Source organism: Lacerta agilis, chromosome 2 (assembly GCF_009819535.1).
Source record: "Lacerta agilis isolate rLacAgi1 chromosome 2, rLacAgi1.pri, whole genome shotgun sequence".
In the NCBI taxonomy this organism is placed as follows: domain Eukaryota; kingdom Metazoa; phylum Chordata; class Lepidosauria; order Squamata; family Lacertidae; genus Lacerta; species Lacerta agilis.
This window is the reverse complement of record NC_046313.1, coordinates 12,764,990-12,779,004: the sequence shown is the minus strand read 5'-3', so window position 1 is coordinate 12,779,004 and position 14,015 is coordinate 12,764,990. Positions and strand designations below refer to the sequence as shown.

Here is a 14,015-nt window from a genome sequence, read left to right as displayed (position 1 = left end):
GATGCAAAAGTCTTAAGAAGTGAGTATATATTCTCTGTGTTGCCTCCTGTAGAATAAGAGGGAACCCCCCCCCCCGTCTCTTAGTGGATTTTGCAACTTCATAAATTGCAGCAGCTGGATCCTCCCCTCTGCTCATCACTTTCCCCTTTTTCTTACTAGCATCTTTTTAATGTATCCAAAGCAATTCAGCCTAGATTTGCTGGGAAACACGAGGGTTTGGCTCTAAGTTATCTTCTTTCTTTCCCAGCATGACACTCCGGTTTCCAGTGTGCCTGAGCTGGAGAGACAAATTGAAAAGCTTTCCAAGGTAAATGCTTCTATTTGAAAAGATAAGTGAGTACAGAATGGAAGGAGCTGTTGTAGCAGCTAGACTTAAAAGGGTGTATTGGGGATTGTTAATAGAATAATCAGGGAGGTGTGTCACTCTTTGCTGTGGTAACCAGAGCTTTGCACAGGCACTTTATAACACTCGGTGCTCTTACTGGTCTCCTCCTTGCTGCAGCGCCAGATGTTCTTCCGCAAGAAGTTGCTCCATGCTTCACAGCTGCTACGGGCTTCATCCCTGGGGCAGGATCGATATCGACGTCGGTATTGGGTGCTGCCTCACCTAGGTGGGGTCTTCGTAGAAGGTTGTGAGGTTTCAGCAGGTATGTGGAGCCTAGGATGTACAAATGCTAAACCACTTGGGACCCTGATAGTTGAGGGGACTTCTGTTCCTATATTGTCCTGACTGAACATTTAAGTTCTCCTGCGGGGAGGGGCCCCTTGGGAGCTATACATTATGTGGGAATGTGGGAGAGAGCCTTGGAATTCTCTCCCTTCCCCCAGAAGCCTAAGAGGCACAAATGGCAGCCTCTTTTCAGCTCTCAGTAACAACCTGACTCTTCATGCAGGTATTTGGAATGTACTTGTGGCATTACTGGGTTGGGGTCTGCCTATTAGTTTATTTTACAGTTTATTAATTTGTGATTTTATAGTTCCTGTTTTATCGTACAAATTGTGGTTTTTGTTAGCATGTGCCTTTCCCTAATAGTTATTTTATTTTATTTTTATTTATCAGTTTGCTTTTCTATTATAAAGCAAGAGATGGCACTGTAGATCCCATCACTTGGTCTGACGAGGAAGAACACATGTTTCTTGTGGTGTTTCTTGTTTTTTGTGGGGTGGCTCCCTCCTCAGAATTTGGGGCCACAAGGATTGTTGCAGCTGGCAAAATAGATAAGAATTAATTGGCTAATTAGAAAGAGCCATGGGACAGCTCAGAATATGAAGCAAGAACAGCAGAGTAGAAGTGGGAAGTGGAACCAGGAGGGTTGTGTGTCTGTTTTTAAATCTGTGGGCCACATTTCACTTTTTAAATTGAAATGCCAATTTGACTGAAGTTTGCTGAGGGTGCAGAGGCAGCATGGGATATATTTGGATGGGTGGAGTAATTTAATAGGGCATTATATCTGTGAACCAAATTGCACTTTAGGCTTCAGCTGTGTGTAACATTTGGCCAATGACTCCTTTGTTGAAAAGCTGATGCTTGATCTTTGGTGCGCTAGCGGCTTTTTCTCTCACTGTTGTACCCGCTCAAGAAAGCTGCACACACATCCACAGTGATTTGAATCAGTGTTTACCTTGCAGTCAGCGGATGGAGGCAGGGAAGATACTTTCCAAAAGAAAAAAGATCTGCTGTACCTGTGCTTGCCTCCTTCACTCCATACAGAGATGATGAAGCGGTGGCCCTTTAGGTGACATTGGACCCTCAAAATTTCCATCATCTCTAACCATCAGCCATGCTGCTTGGAGCTGATGGAAGAGCATCTGGAGGGCCACAGGTTCTCCCTGCACCCACCCCTGACTTCGTATTTTTGAGATAAGTTTTTAGCACCATCTTGTGGCAAAACCTAGGTAGATAGCATTTTTGTTTCCTCCCAAGCAGCTTCCCCTGAGATATCCAAGAACTTGCCAGACAAGGAAGAGGCCCTGAAGGAGGAAGAACCTGAGGCATTGCCCATCAAACAAGAGACCACTGAGACACCACCGGTTACTGATTATGTAAATGGCACAACTTCTTGGTCGTGGAGCCGGCCGTGGAGGGACAATATGCTGCTGCCTGAGTCGTCGGAGCCCAAGTTGCCAGAGCCCGCCCCCATGTCTGTCAATGGATTTTTGGAGGATTGTGTGCCCATGGGCCAATCCCAGCATGACCTCAGCCAGTCGGCCTTCCTGTCCTGGCTCAGCCAGACACAGCAGGCATCCTCGCTGCTCAACAGTTCTGTGCTTACCCCAGACAGCAGCCCTGGCAAAGGGGACCCGTTACCCCCAGATGAGCTGCCAGACTCTGCCGCAGAGGATGAAAGTGCCACAGAAACACAGGTTGCCTGGTTCAATCTGCTGCCCCGGGCACCCTGTAATGACTCTCCAATTACTACCTCCGTTGAACAACCCTCTATAAAAGCTGCCCCCCATACCTGCAAGCCCCCGACCAGGGACCAGTCAAAGGCTTCGACCCGGCAGGTGAGTGTTGTCTAGAGACCTTTCATTAGCAGGGAATGCAAGCTCCAGTTCTGATCTTGACTGGGTCAGTAGAGGAACAAGGGACATGATGCCTGCATTAATACAAGGAATTGAATTTACCTGCATCCTGGGGACAGTTCCCTGTGACTGGTCTGTTTCCATGTAACAACTACAGCGTGGGGTTGATGGTGGTAATGCTATTTCTGAATTGCTCTGCTTTTCTTATCTGTCCAAGGTAGGAACTGTCAGGCAGGAAGCTGTAATGTCAGAAAGGAAACTACTGTTCATAGAGAATCGGACAAAAAGTAATAGATTAGAATTCAAGAGGTAGATTTAGAGTTGTCATCAGGAAGGATTTCCTAACTGTGAAAAGTCATTCAGAATGAGCTTTCTCGTTGAGTGGGTATATTTATGCTTCAGCTTTTATTGGTGGGTTAATTTGAAATTGAGACCTGCAGTTTTAATTGAATTTTTAAATTTGTATTTTAATCTGTTATTTTAAATTGATCGTTTTTATGTTTTTTGTTGTGATTTTAATTGATGTTAGCCGCCCTGAGCCCGGTTTTCTGGCTGGGAAGGGCGGGGTATAAATAAAATTATTATTATTATTATTATTATTATTATTATTATTATTATTATTATTATTATTATTATTATCTTTTCCTGTGAAGCTTTCAAGGCAAAAGTGGAAGTGGCATCTCTCAGAGATGCTTTAGGTTATAAGATTGTCCTGCCTTGGGACACAAGCTTGGTCTAGATAAACTATAACATCCTTTGTTGATCTCATTGTCCTCTATCTAGTTATCCTCTTACCCTGCTAATATACACCATTCCCTGGTGCCTTCCACTAGTTTATAATAGCTAGCAATAAGACAACAAATGACTTCAGATAAGGTAGTAGCTGAGTTTTTTCAAGCCCGCATAGTAACCTATAAGTGTTGGCATGATTGAAAAAACAGCCAGGCAGCTCCCTGAGCAGATGGCAACTCCACTAGAAGCGTGACATTAAAGCCCTGTTAGAACTCATGCCTCGTCTGATGCATCCTGATCTTTCCCTCTCCACAGCTGAATGGCCTTTCCACCGCCAGCCCAGCATTGCCACAACTGGCCTCCACCCCTCTCCATTCCAGCTCCAGGTTTCACAGTACTTGCTCCTCAAGAGCCAAGGACATCCCCATTAAATCCCAGGAACCGCTAGGGCAGCCGAGACGACGGGGGCGCCCCCCTACAAAACTCTTCAAGCAAATTGAGCAGAAATATTTGACACAGTTGACAGCACAGCCTATACCTCCAGGTGAGGGAAACCTGCATCTCCTTCTGTATAATTTGTACTATGTGCGTATTCTGAAGTTACTGATATCATGGTTTGGAAAAGTATTGTGAGGGAAGATGAAATGGTTTGCCATTTGTAAGAAGACGCGACTGAGAATCCGCCATGAGTGACCATAGGCATCTCCTAACCCCTGGAAGCATCACCCCACAGTCTCTTCAGTTTGTAAGACCTTGTAGAAACTGCCAATGCAGTTTCACGTTTTTCCCATGAGGACTAAAAATTCTGTTCTTAAGGACAACCCCCTCAAGTACTGCACTAGATAGGGTTGTCTTCCACATTACTTAAAGGCTTCCTGAACCTTGAAAGCTGCTGATGTGCAGTTCCTCACATGCATGCTGACCTGACACAAGACCCAGAGTGCAGCATTTGGGAGCTAACAGGCAAGCTGTGCGGAAACAGTGGCTTATTCAGTGGCCCCAGACTCTGAGCTGGTTCACCTCCCCCTCCCCATTCTTCTCTTCTTTGCAGAGATGCAGAGTGGCTGGTGGTGGCTGCAGGATCCAGAAGAGCTGGAAGCCGTGGTGCAGGTTCTGCACCCACGAGGGATCCGCGAGAAAGCCCTGCACAAGCACCTTATCAAGCACAAGGAGTACCTACGGGAGGTGTGTGCCCGAGCTGCCAATGGTAAGAACTTCTCATCGTATGGCTGGAGTGAGGCAGGGAGCCACGTTACCACACCCCTGACTTCTCTAATGGACTCTTCTGGCCTTCCCACCTAGATCCCATCTTCCAGACCCATCCTGAGGATGCCGCCCACCCTGTCTCTCAGGAAACCTTGGCCCAGTGGTCGATGGCTGAGCGGGCCTTTGAGGCAGACCTGTCTGTTCTGCAGTGGGTGGAGGAGCTGGAGCAGCGGGTACTCATGGCTGATCTACAGATCCGAGTAGGTACCAAGATCCAGGGTAGGCTGAGTCCCTCCTGATAACTCTACTTATTATTGTGGGTGGGGTGGGGGAGAGCCTCACGTTGCACAGATCACCCTGGGGGGTGCCTGGTAATCTCTAGATCTGCCATAACAATTCAAAACATAACATTGAGATATCTCTTTGTTTCTGGAGTTGGAAAATTGAGGAGAGAAATTAATTACCCAGGTCACCTTAAAATCCTACCTTGGCATTTCCATTCTTGCATGTGGGCATTACTTCCCACCTGGCACATTTGCAGCTACACTGCCCTGCAGAAAGCTAATCAATTTAAGAGCAAAGACTTCTCTTTTTTTGTTGTGGCACCTTTAGAGGTCCATGTACATTGGCGGCACCATATGATGATTCAAGCTTCCTCATTTTGATGGGCTATCTTAATACTGTGAGTGTTCTGGTACATGGGGGCTCCTTTGCACATCTGTGCCAGAGGCATCATCAGTATTTGGTGCAAATATTTTTCATTGGCAACAGGAATAGCACAACCTTGAAAACTGTGTACCTGCACGAACTGGTTTCTGTGGGTACATGGAAAGAAAATTCCCAAATGCACCTGGGGTTCCCAGAGTATGTCACAACCACCTCTTCTTCCTGCCATGCCCTGATCTCACATTTTTGCTTTGTTGTGCTTCCACCTCCCCTCCAGGGCTGGACAAGTCCAGAGCCTGATTCTGCTCGGAACGACTTGCAGTACTGTGAGCATCAGCTGGAGCTTCTGGAAGACATCACCATAAAAAACCGGCGTGAAGGACCAGCTATGAAGCGTGAAACCACCAACCCTTTAGACCTAGCTGTGCTTCGCCTGACAGAGCTAGAGAAGAACTTGGAGCGGAGATACCTCAGAGAGCCCCTCTGGCCTCCTCACGAGGTGGTGGTAGAAAAAGCTTTGCTGAGTAACCCCAGTAACCTTGAGCTGGGTACCACAGAAATGTAGGTGTATTCTTTTACTGTTGACTGAATTGCCAGGGCCCTACTCCTAACTCTGAGAATCAGGGTCATCCCACTACTTATAAAAAGCTTTTTTATACCTTTCCTTTTAACCCAGGGACTCCTAAATCAGTTTACATTAAAGTAAAATAGTAAAAACCCACAGGAACTAACATTAAAAAAACTTCTTGTGGAAATGGGAGAATACAGTGGTACCCCGCTAGACGAATGCCTCGCTAGACGAAAAACTCGCTAGACGAAAGGCATTCGCTAGCGGAAGGCTGTCTCGCAAGACGAATTTTTCAATGGGCTTGCCTCGCAAGACGAAAAAATTTCCGATTTTTTTTTTTTTTCCTTTTTTTCGTCAAACCGCTATTCTCTCGTTGGTGCTTCGCAAGACGAAAAATTCGCTATACGACAGCACTCGCAGAACGAATTATTTTCGTCTAGCGAGGCACCACTGTATGGACTTTGTTGGGGGCAGGGCTCCTGATAAATTCCAGGTCTGATTGCATTGAGATGAAAGGAAAAAAGCTGCTGCTGTTGGTTGTTTTGACATGAGGCTTTTTAGGCAATAGAAAGTGGTAAATGTATGCATTGCAGCAAAAGTGAGAAATCTGGTGAATGTTGACATTTACCAGTAAGTTTTATGGTTTTACAAGGCCCAGCAGGAAATGTCAGAAATCTTACTGGCAAGAATCTGTTTCTCTCAGGCCTGAGGTATGATAAATACAATTTTTGCTGCATATGATGGAAATGAAAATGATATTTGAACTTAAGGCTATTGACATTTAATCCTGTTAGATTTCCTTCTGGGCCTACTTAAGTCTTTGAGGCTTAACAATAAGTGTCAAAGTTCACCAGATTTCTAATGTTTACCTAGCATGCTTATGAGCTAGGCGATGATGGACGTTAATGAGAACTAAATATAACAGGGATGTAGGTGGTTTAGAGCAGTAAGACTCTGAGCCAGAAGCTATAGATTCCCCTGACAATTCCATCCTGGAGCTTCAGATGATGCGCCAAATGTCTGCCATCTCTCACAGTATGTTTCCATTTGGAATGGCCCCAAAAGACTCCAAGTGAAGAATTTCCTTTGCTGGGTAGGATTGACTTTCCCCCATCTTAATGGATTGCTATTTTTTTCTTTTGCAGTGCATACGAGATCACACCGCGGATGCGAATGTGGCGCCAGACCTTGGAGAGATGCCATAGTGCAGCCCAAGTTTCTCTGTGCATCTACCAGCTGGAGCGTTCTGTTGCCTGGGAGAAGTCCGTTGTCAGAGCGGTGAGGAAGGAGTACTGGGTTGGGGGTAGGAAATATAAGGAAGTATAAATGAAGAAATCAAAGTGAACATAGGTAACTTGTGAAATCCCTGGTGCAGAGAAGAGAGTTGATCCTCCTTGTGTGGCCTTTAGACGCACATGTGTGCTTAAGCCTGTACTAGGAGGAAATGAAGCAGCTGTGGGATCTGCAGAAAGATCTCTCTGTTCCAAAGGGGTTGCTTAGAGCAGAGCCGTGGCTTGGATGAATTTAGCTGGGAAGGAGCTCAATTGGGGGACAAGGGAAAAAGGGAGAGCTCTCAGAGCTCGACTTTGGCCTTGGACCTCTGAATGTGGTGCTGGTCCTCACCCCTCCTTGTTCTCCCTGCCCTTCAGACTTGCCTAGTGTGCCGGAAAGGGGATGATGATGAGAACCTGCTGCTATGCGATAGCTGCGATCGTGGCTGCCACCTCTACTGCCACCGGCCCAAGATGACCGAGGTGCCGGCCGGTGACTGGTTCTGCTCCCTCTGCATCGCTCAGGTGCTGGCTCCATGTGGGCTAGAATCTGTCCCATCCCAAACTCTTTGATATGTCCTCCTTGATTGGCAGGGCTTCCTTTGCTCCACAATTTGTACTGAGATGCATTACAAGGGAGGGAGTGTTGAATGTTGGAGTGTGTGGGGGCGCAACCGTGTGGACCGTGCAGTATCCCTAGCGGATAGCTCTAGACTTTTTGTGCTGCCTTTGGGAAACCCTTCCCTGAAGTGGGATTCCTAAATCCCACTTTATGGTTCTTTATTTCCCCCTCTCTCACACACATCCCTGTCGCCCCTCCAATTTCTCTATGCTACAGATGCAAAGAGAATACCAGGATGACTATGGCTCTCCACGACGCGGCAAGAAAAGAAAAAGTGGAAGTTCCGGGGCTTTTTTTGGAAAGGAAGAGCTCAGGCCCCGATCTCGGTCATCAGCAAACCAGCAGCGCAGTAACCTGGCCAACGTACCGCCCCGATACTCGGGTGAAGGCCTATCTCCTTCCAAGCGAAGAAGAGTGTCTACACGAGGCCAGAGTGCCGACCTCACCTTCTGCGAGTAGGTGTCACCTTGGAGTTGGTGTCCAGGGGAGAAGGGTATGGAGCAGAATATGCCATAGGGATAAGCTTTCAGTTAGGTTTGAATGGAGAGGAGAAAGGACCATTTGCTCTAAGACTTGCTGTGGCCTAGAGATTCAGAAGCAGAGAGAGGCAGCTGAGGGGGAAACTTGTGCATACCTTTGCCCACCATAGCAACCCTTGCCTATTTAGTTGCATTAGTAAGCTGCCACAAGAACCTCTTCTTGCATGAATGATCCAAACAAATAATTTGGTTAGTGTGTCAGTAAATCTCCTCTAGGGCTCCTCCTGCTCCTTGGGAGACCTCATCAGCTTGACCAATAAGCTCTCCAGTTTCTTTAGCCCTGACTCTATGTTGGCCCTTTTTTGTCAGGATCATCCTGATGGAGATGGAATCACATGAAGCTGCCTGGCCTTTCTTGGAACCAGTTAATCCCCGGCTAGTGCCTGGCTATCGGAAAATCATCAAAAACCCTATGGACTTCACCACCATGAGGGCACGGCTGCTGCGCGGCGGGTGAGTCCAGGGAGGGAGCTTGCTGATGGCACGGCCAGCTCAAGGCATTTGCAAATCCAAATGGCGCACACACAACCCCTTTTTAATTGTGGGGGTTGGTCCTGGTTGGAGGGTTTTGTGTGCTACAAATGGGGTAGTTTTGTGCAGGTGGAGCTAGCACACGCCTAATGGTGGCCCCATGCAGTATACCACAGCCCTTGGACTTGGCTTCTTTTGCAGAGTTACTAAACTTGAGGTCTCCAGAGGGCTTACTGAGGGAAAGGTGATGGTGCGCAGGGAAAGGAGTGTATGACGAGGCCTGCCTTGGGGAGGCCAAGCGTTGTGATGTAGGAATGGCAGAGGTAGTGATCGCAAAGCTGGTGTCCTTTGCAGTCATGCGAAATTTGAGTTAAAACTTTTTAGAAAAAAGGCGCAGTGTTTTATCCACCACCTGGGCATGATATTGGAAGAGATTGGTTTTTTAAATATATATATATACAGTGGTGCCCCGCTAGACGAAAATAATTTGTCCTGCGAAAATTTTCGTCTAGTGGGTTTTTCGTCTTGCGGAGCGGCAATGACAGCCGCGCTCCGCAAAACGAAAAAGAAAAAAAAAGACGAAATTTTTTCGTCTTGCGAGGCAGCCCCATAGACTTTTTCGTCTAGCGGGGCAGCCTTCCGCTAGACGAATGCCTTCGTCTAGCGAGGCATTCGTCTAGCGGGGCACCACTGTATATATATATATAGAGAGAGGGGGGGGGTGGTAGCTGTGTTTGTCTGCTTCAGAAAAACCACCCAAGAGTGTTGTAGCATCCTGAAAACTAGCCCCTTTATTAATGCATGAGATTTTGTGGACCAGAGTCCAGATGTATGGAGCATTACCCCACATTGGCAAAAATATATATTTATTTCCCTCTGATGTCACTGCTTTATTCTCTCCCCCCCCCCCCACACACACACCTGCCAACTTGGAGAGCACTTCTACATCTGATGAGCTGGACTCTTGCTCATGAAAGCAAGTGTGTTAGTGTTAGTTCTTAAGATGCCACAAGATCTTTCCTTTCTATTTCTTACAGTGTAAATTAAGGTCTTCCTGTAAATTAGCCTGCCGCTAGCTGCTCAAGCTCAGCAGCCTCCTCCCTTTCCTAATGACACCTGCAAATGGTGGTAGCCTAAGCAAGGGAAAGACTGGTGGAATTGTCCCAAGTGTATACATGCCATACTGCAGTCCTGTAGGGAGTCATTCCTACAGTTGGCAGGTCCCAAATCCAAATTATGCCATAGCCTACAGCTGTTGAAAAAGAAGCCGGTGCAGTGTAGTGTTGGACTGGAGACCAGGTGTCAAATCATAACATTGTACAGTTGGAAAGGACTCTTGAGGAGCATCTAGTCCAACCCCCTGCAATGCATGCAGGAATACGCAGCTGTCCTATACAAGGATTGAACCTGCAACCTTGGTGTTATCAGCACTACGCTTTAACCAACTGAACTATTCAGTGCTGATTCAAAAAGCACGTTCCCCACTAAGTTATGAAGCTCACTAGGTGACTTGGGACTAGACCCTGCCTCACAGGGTTGTTGTGGAGGTAGAACAGGGAAAGGGTGTGCCACTTGGTGTGGTATAAATGTAATAACATGATAATAATCTGCCCCTGCATTATAGCCATTGGGAAGAAACGAAGGAAGGGGGAGAGCTTGGGAGGAGGGCGATTCCCAGCAACTAAGAGCTGGCTAAAGCAGTGTGCATTGAGGCTGCCCTCACCACTGAGGGATAGGATTGTGGTGTTGCAGGGTGCCTGCAGTTTCTACCTGAGTGCTGGACTTCTTAGCTGCTTCCAGGAAGCTGACTGCTGCTCTCTTTGTCCTCCGCAGGTACACAAGTTGTGAGGAGTTTGCTGCTGATGCTGCCCTGGTGTTCGACAACTGCCGGACCTTTAATGAGGATGAGTCCGAGGTGGGCAAGGCAGGGCTGACCATGCGCCAGTTTTTTGAGAGCCGGTGGGAGGAGTTTTATCAGGGAAAACAGGAGACAGACCCATGAAGCTGGCAGAATGGGGAGAGATGAGAGGAGCCAAAGGCGAAGCCCTCCCATTTCAAAACCCTGTGCTGCACACTGTCTCTTCTGGAGCTCATCTTGCTACCTGCTGATTAATGTTTCCCCCTCTCACAATGATTGGACTTGGATTGGCATTTAACAATGGGGCGGCTTTACTCACCGCCTGGATCCTCAGAAGCCCCCCCTCCTCACTTCTTCGCTCTAAACAACACAAACTCTGAACTGTGTAAGCCAAAAAAAAAGTTCATTTTTTTCAAATGGAGAAACAACCACCCACAACCCCAGCTTAGCTGGGGCTATTTAATAATAGCAATAGTTCTTAGTGAATGTGTAAGAACACTTTTTTCTGTGCAGTGTCAGTACCATGCATTAATGGCCAGTAACGTGAACGTTAAGTTTTTCTCCTTTTTAGAGTCGCGTTGAAAATGTATAAAGCAGATCACTCCTGCCTCTGGGAATGACAACCTTGATGACACTGAAACATGCTGCTTCTACTCCCCACCCCACCCCACCCCTTTGCCCTTTCCCACTCTGTCTCAACCGGCCTCTTCTCCCCACCACTGCTGAACAACCACTGTAGCTGTGGACAGTTCCTTCCCCCAGTTTCCAATGATCTTTCTGAAACCAAGGGTATATGGCTTAGAGCTGGTGTTCATCTGGAGGAGTTGGGATGTCGAGGTACTTTTGCCCATGTGAATGCAAGGTGTACTCCCTTCTGAAGGGTCTCACTCCTGTGAGCCACATTCTCTTGGTTCAACTAAGATGTGCTGCTTCCAGAGGGGTGGTCATAGCTTGAGCTCTTCGTATGAAAATGGGGTCTTGCATTCCTATATTTGGTTAATCTGCATCACACACACCCTTTGCTCAATATTGGTTTGTTCCAGATTTAGTTTCTAAGGGAGTTGAACAAAATGGGAATAATCCAGAACGAGTGTGTACCAAGAAGACAATATCAACCAGATAATCCCCCCTCATGCAAACCACAGTTTAGCTGGAAGAACCTTCCTACTAGCCTCTTCCCCACCCGATTCCACAGGGAACACTTCAGCAGGGGCAGCTCATGAGTCCATTGCAGTGCCCAAGTCTCAGCTGCAAGAATACAGCTCTTCCCCCCCTCTTAGTTGTGGGTAACATTGCTGAATTGTATCACTAGGCTTCAAGGGACCAAAGTAAAGTAGCTTTCAGGAGTGGGGTTGATGTAACCTGCATTTTGGGAGGAAGGATTTTCTGATGCCCCCTTCCAGCTCTTCAGAAGATCATGTCATGGGATTCTGGCCTAATTGAGTGTTGTCCCCACCCTGCCCCCCAACTCTGCCCCAGCGTTATTCCTCAGGGATGGCTACTGTCTACAAAGTTTGATCTGCAATCTCTCTGTACGTTTGGTAGGATTGTTGTTTCCTGCCTTGGAACACCATTCCCAATCTATCGTAGGTATTTCCTCCTCGAGACAGATGTGGGATTAAGCCCATTAGAAGGGAGGGAAAACTGCCACCATTTCATCTTCCTCCATGTTAGGTTCCTGTCTCCTGACCATATTTTTAACCTGTGGGGTCTAAATCGTGCTGCCTCCTTTGCTTATCTTGACTGAGATTCAGTCTAGAAGGGCAGGTTTGGACATTACATGCAAGTGAATAGAGAGTAGTCCCTTGTCTCTCCTTGAGGTGCATGCCGCTGTGGAGGGCACATGCAAGTGCTTGCTGGAAGCATGAAAGGAAGAAGCTCATGCTTCCACCAAGTATGGCCTTTGCAGAATGTCCACAGCTGCCCTCAATCTAAAGATCTGGAATTCATAGGTATTTACTTTTAGCTTTTGTCTACATTTTCTATATAGTATTTTACCTTAGACTGCCACTCATACATACACCATGTGAACATTCTTAACATTTTAGCCTTTTTTCTAAACCAGATTCTGATTGTTTTCAGAGGAGAAATAATTGCGGTTCCATTCATCGTTATTTTTGCCACGTGGGCAAGAGTAGCCTGTTTCAATGAACTATCATTAACTCCAGTGCCAGAACCACCAAAACCAGAATTTGTTTTGAAGCAGCCTGAGCAGATATAGAGTGGTCTGTAGAGGGTCCCACCCCCAGGCCCTGTTCCATTGAAGCAATGCATGGCTCCAGCTCTGGGAAATGATTTAACAACCTGCGCAATCCACCGAGAACAACTCTTGCACAAGCGTCCATGGAGATGAATGTGCAGGTGTGGGATTCTTTGCTTTCCAACCTATGCAGGAGATGTTCTGGTGGATGGTTGCCATATTAAAGCATGAGAAAGGAGCCTGATGCGAATAAGCAGTTGTGATACTTTCTGTATTTGGGTTTCTGGTGCTAAGCACTTGGCAGATTCAAATATTGGTGGCTGAAGCCAGGTGATCTCATGTTCAATCCTTCCTGCTTGCACTTGGTGTTGGAGCAAGAGAGGGAATGCGGTTTTAACAAAGTCTTTAAAAATACATATTTAGGTCTTTAGCCTTTTAAAAAAATAATAATACCCCAAACAGTCCACAAGGCAGTTGTTAACAAGCATCATTGATCATCTTGTTTCTTGCAATTCAGCAACTCTCCATCATTCACCCCCCTCGTGGTGCATGGATGCCTACTAGCAATCTGTATTCGAAGTAATAACCTGGTCCCAGAGCACCCGCATCACACTGTTGCTGAGCAATGGTTTCTAAGGAGACTGCTGTCTGGGAAACAGATTCACCCGACCCGTATTGTATTCAGGAGCCATAGGCTTATATCCTAGTCCACCCCAGCTGCCTCTGTCCTAGTACAGGGGCGTTGCTGCCATTGGTTTTTCTCCAGTCTGTTTCAGGATGCTGGTCCAGTATTCTTTGCCATGGTGCAGATGCATATAGGAGGCATATAGGAGAGATAAAAGAGGAAACAACTTTCTTCTTTCACTTTTCTTCCACCACCCGGGTGGATCAGAGTGGTAGGAAGGCCATCTCCTGTAACCTTAACTCCCTAGCTGCTTTTCATACCCAGCCTTGCTCCTCAAACCATTGTAAATTACGGGTATCACTTAGGGGCAGATAAACGGCTGGCAGGGTCCCATCAGGAGATGGCTTTCCTTCCGCATTTCCACCTGTGCTACAATTGAATGAGGGGGTTGTGTGTTTGTGTTTTCCCCCTACCCGCGTCGACCAATCCAGTTGCAAGAGCACTGATGTAAGTAAAATGCAGCCACAGGTGATGTAGCCTGGAGACTGAAACCTCCCTTACTGTGCTTCCTCTACCCCCAACCTCACTCCCCATCCCCAGTTGTTTTCAACAAAACGTAGCCTTTTTCTATCAAATAACCTCAAACTTTATTTTATTTTAAATTTTGGGATTTTTGTTTTGTTTTGTTTTTGCTTTTAAAATAAAGAGGTAGATTTGAAGTCTATTTGAAACTG

At 46.7% G+C, this 14,015-nt stretch overlaps 1 protein-coding gene across 6 annotated transcripts in view; it reads left to right on the top strand.

Moving 5' to 3' along the window:
- The window catches only part of BAZ2A (bromodomain adjacent to zinc finger domain 2A), a 40,390-nt gene extending 29,386 nt beyond the window's left edge, over positions 1-11,004 (top strand). For 4 of the 6 annotated variants that reach the window (XM_033138649.1, XM_033138644.1, XM_033138647.1 and 1 more), the window contains exons 18-29: positions 248-307; positions 503-647; positions 1,925-2,505; positions 3,571-3,799; positions 4,307-4,462; positions 4,558-4,721; positions 5,405-5,688; positions 6,841-6,973; positions 7,345-7,491; positions 7,805-8,043; positions 8,437-8,580; positions 10,432-11,004. In XM_033138649.1, the coding sequence (XP_032994540.1) occupies positions 248-307; positions 503-647; positions 1,925-2,505; positions 3,571-3,799; positions 4,307-4,462; positions 4,558-4,721; positions 5,405-5,688; positions 6,841-6,973; positions 7,345-7,491; positions 7,805-8,043; positions 8,437-8,580; positions 10,432-10,600 (2,451 nt within the window). In that variant the 3' untranslated portion in view covers positions 10,601-11,004. The remainder of the gene's footprint in view (positions 1-247; positions 308-502; positions 648-1,924; positions 2,506-3,570; positions 3,800-4,306; positions 4,463-4,557; positions 4,722-5,404; positions 5,689-6,840; positions 6,974-7,344; positions 7,492-7,804; positions 8,044-8,436; positions 8,581-10,431) is intronic. The other 2 variants (XM_033138645.1, XM_033138646.1) reach the window with 2 other exon arrangements.
- The last annotated feature ends 3,011 nt before the right edge of the window (positions 11,005-14,015 follow it).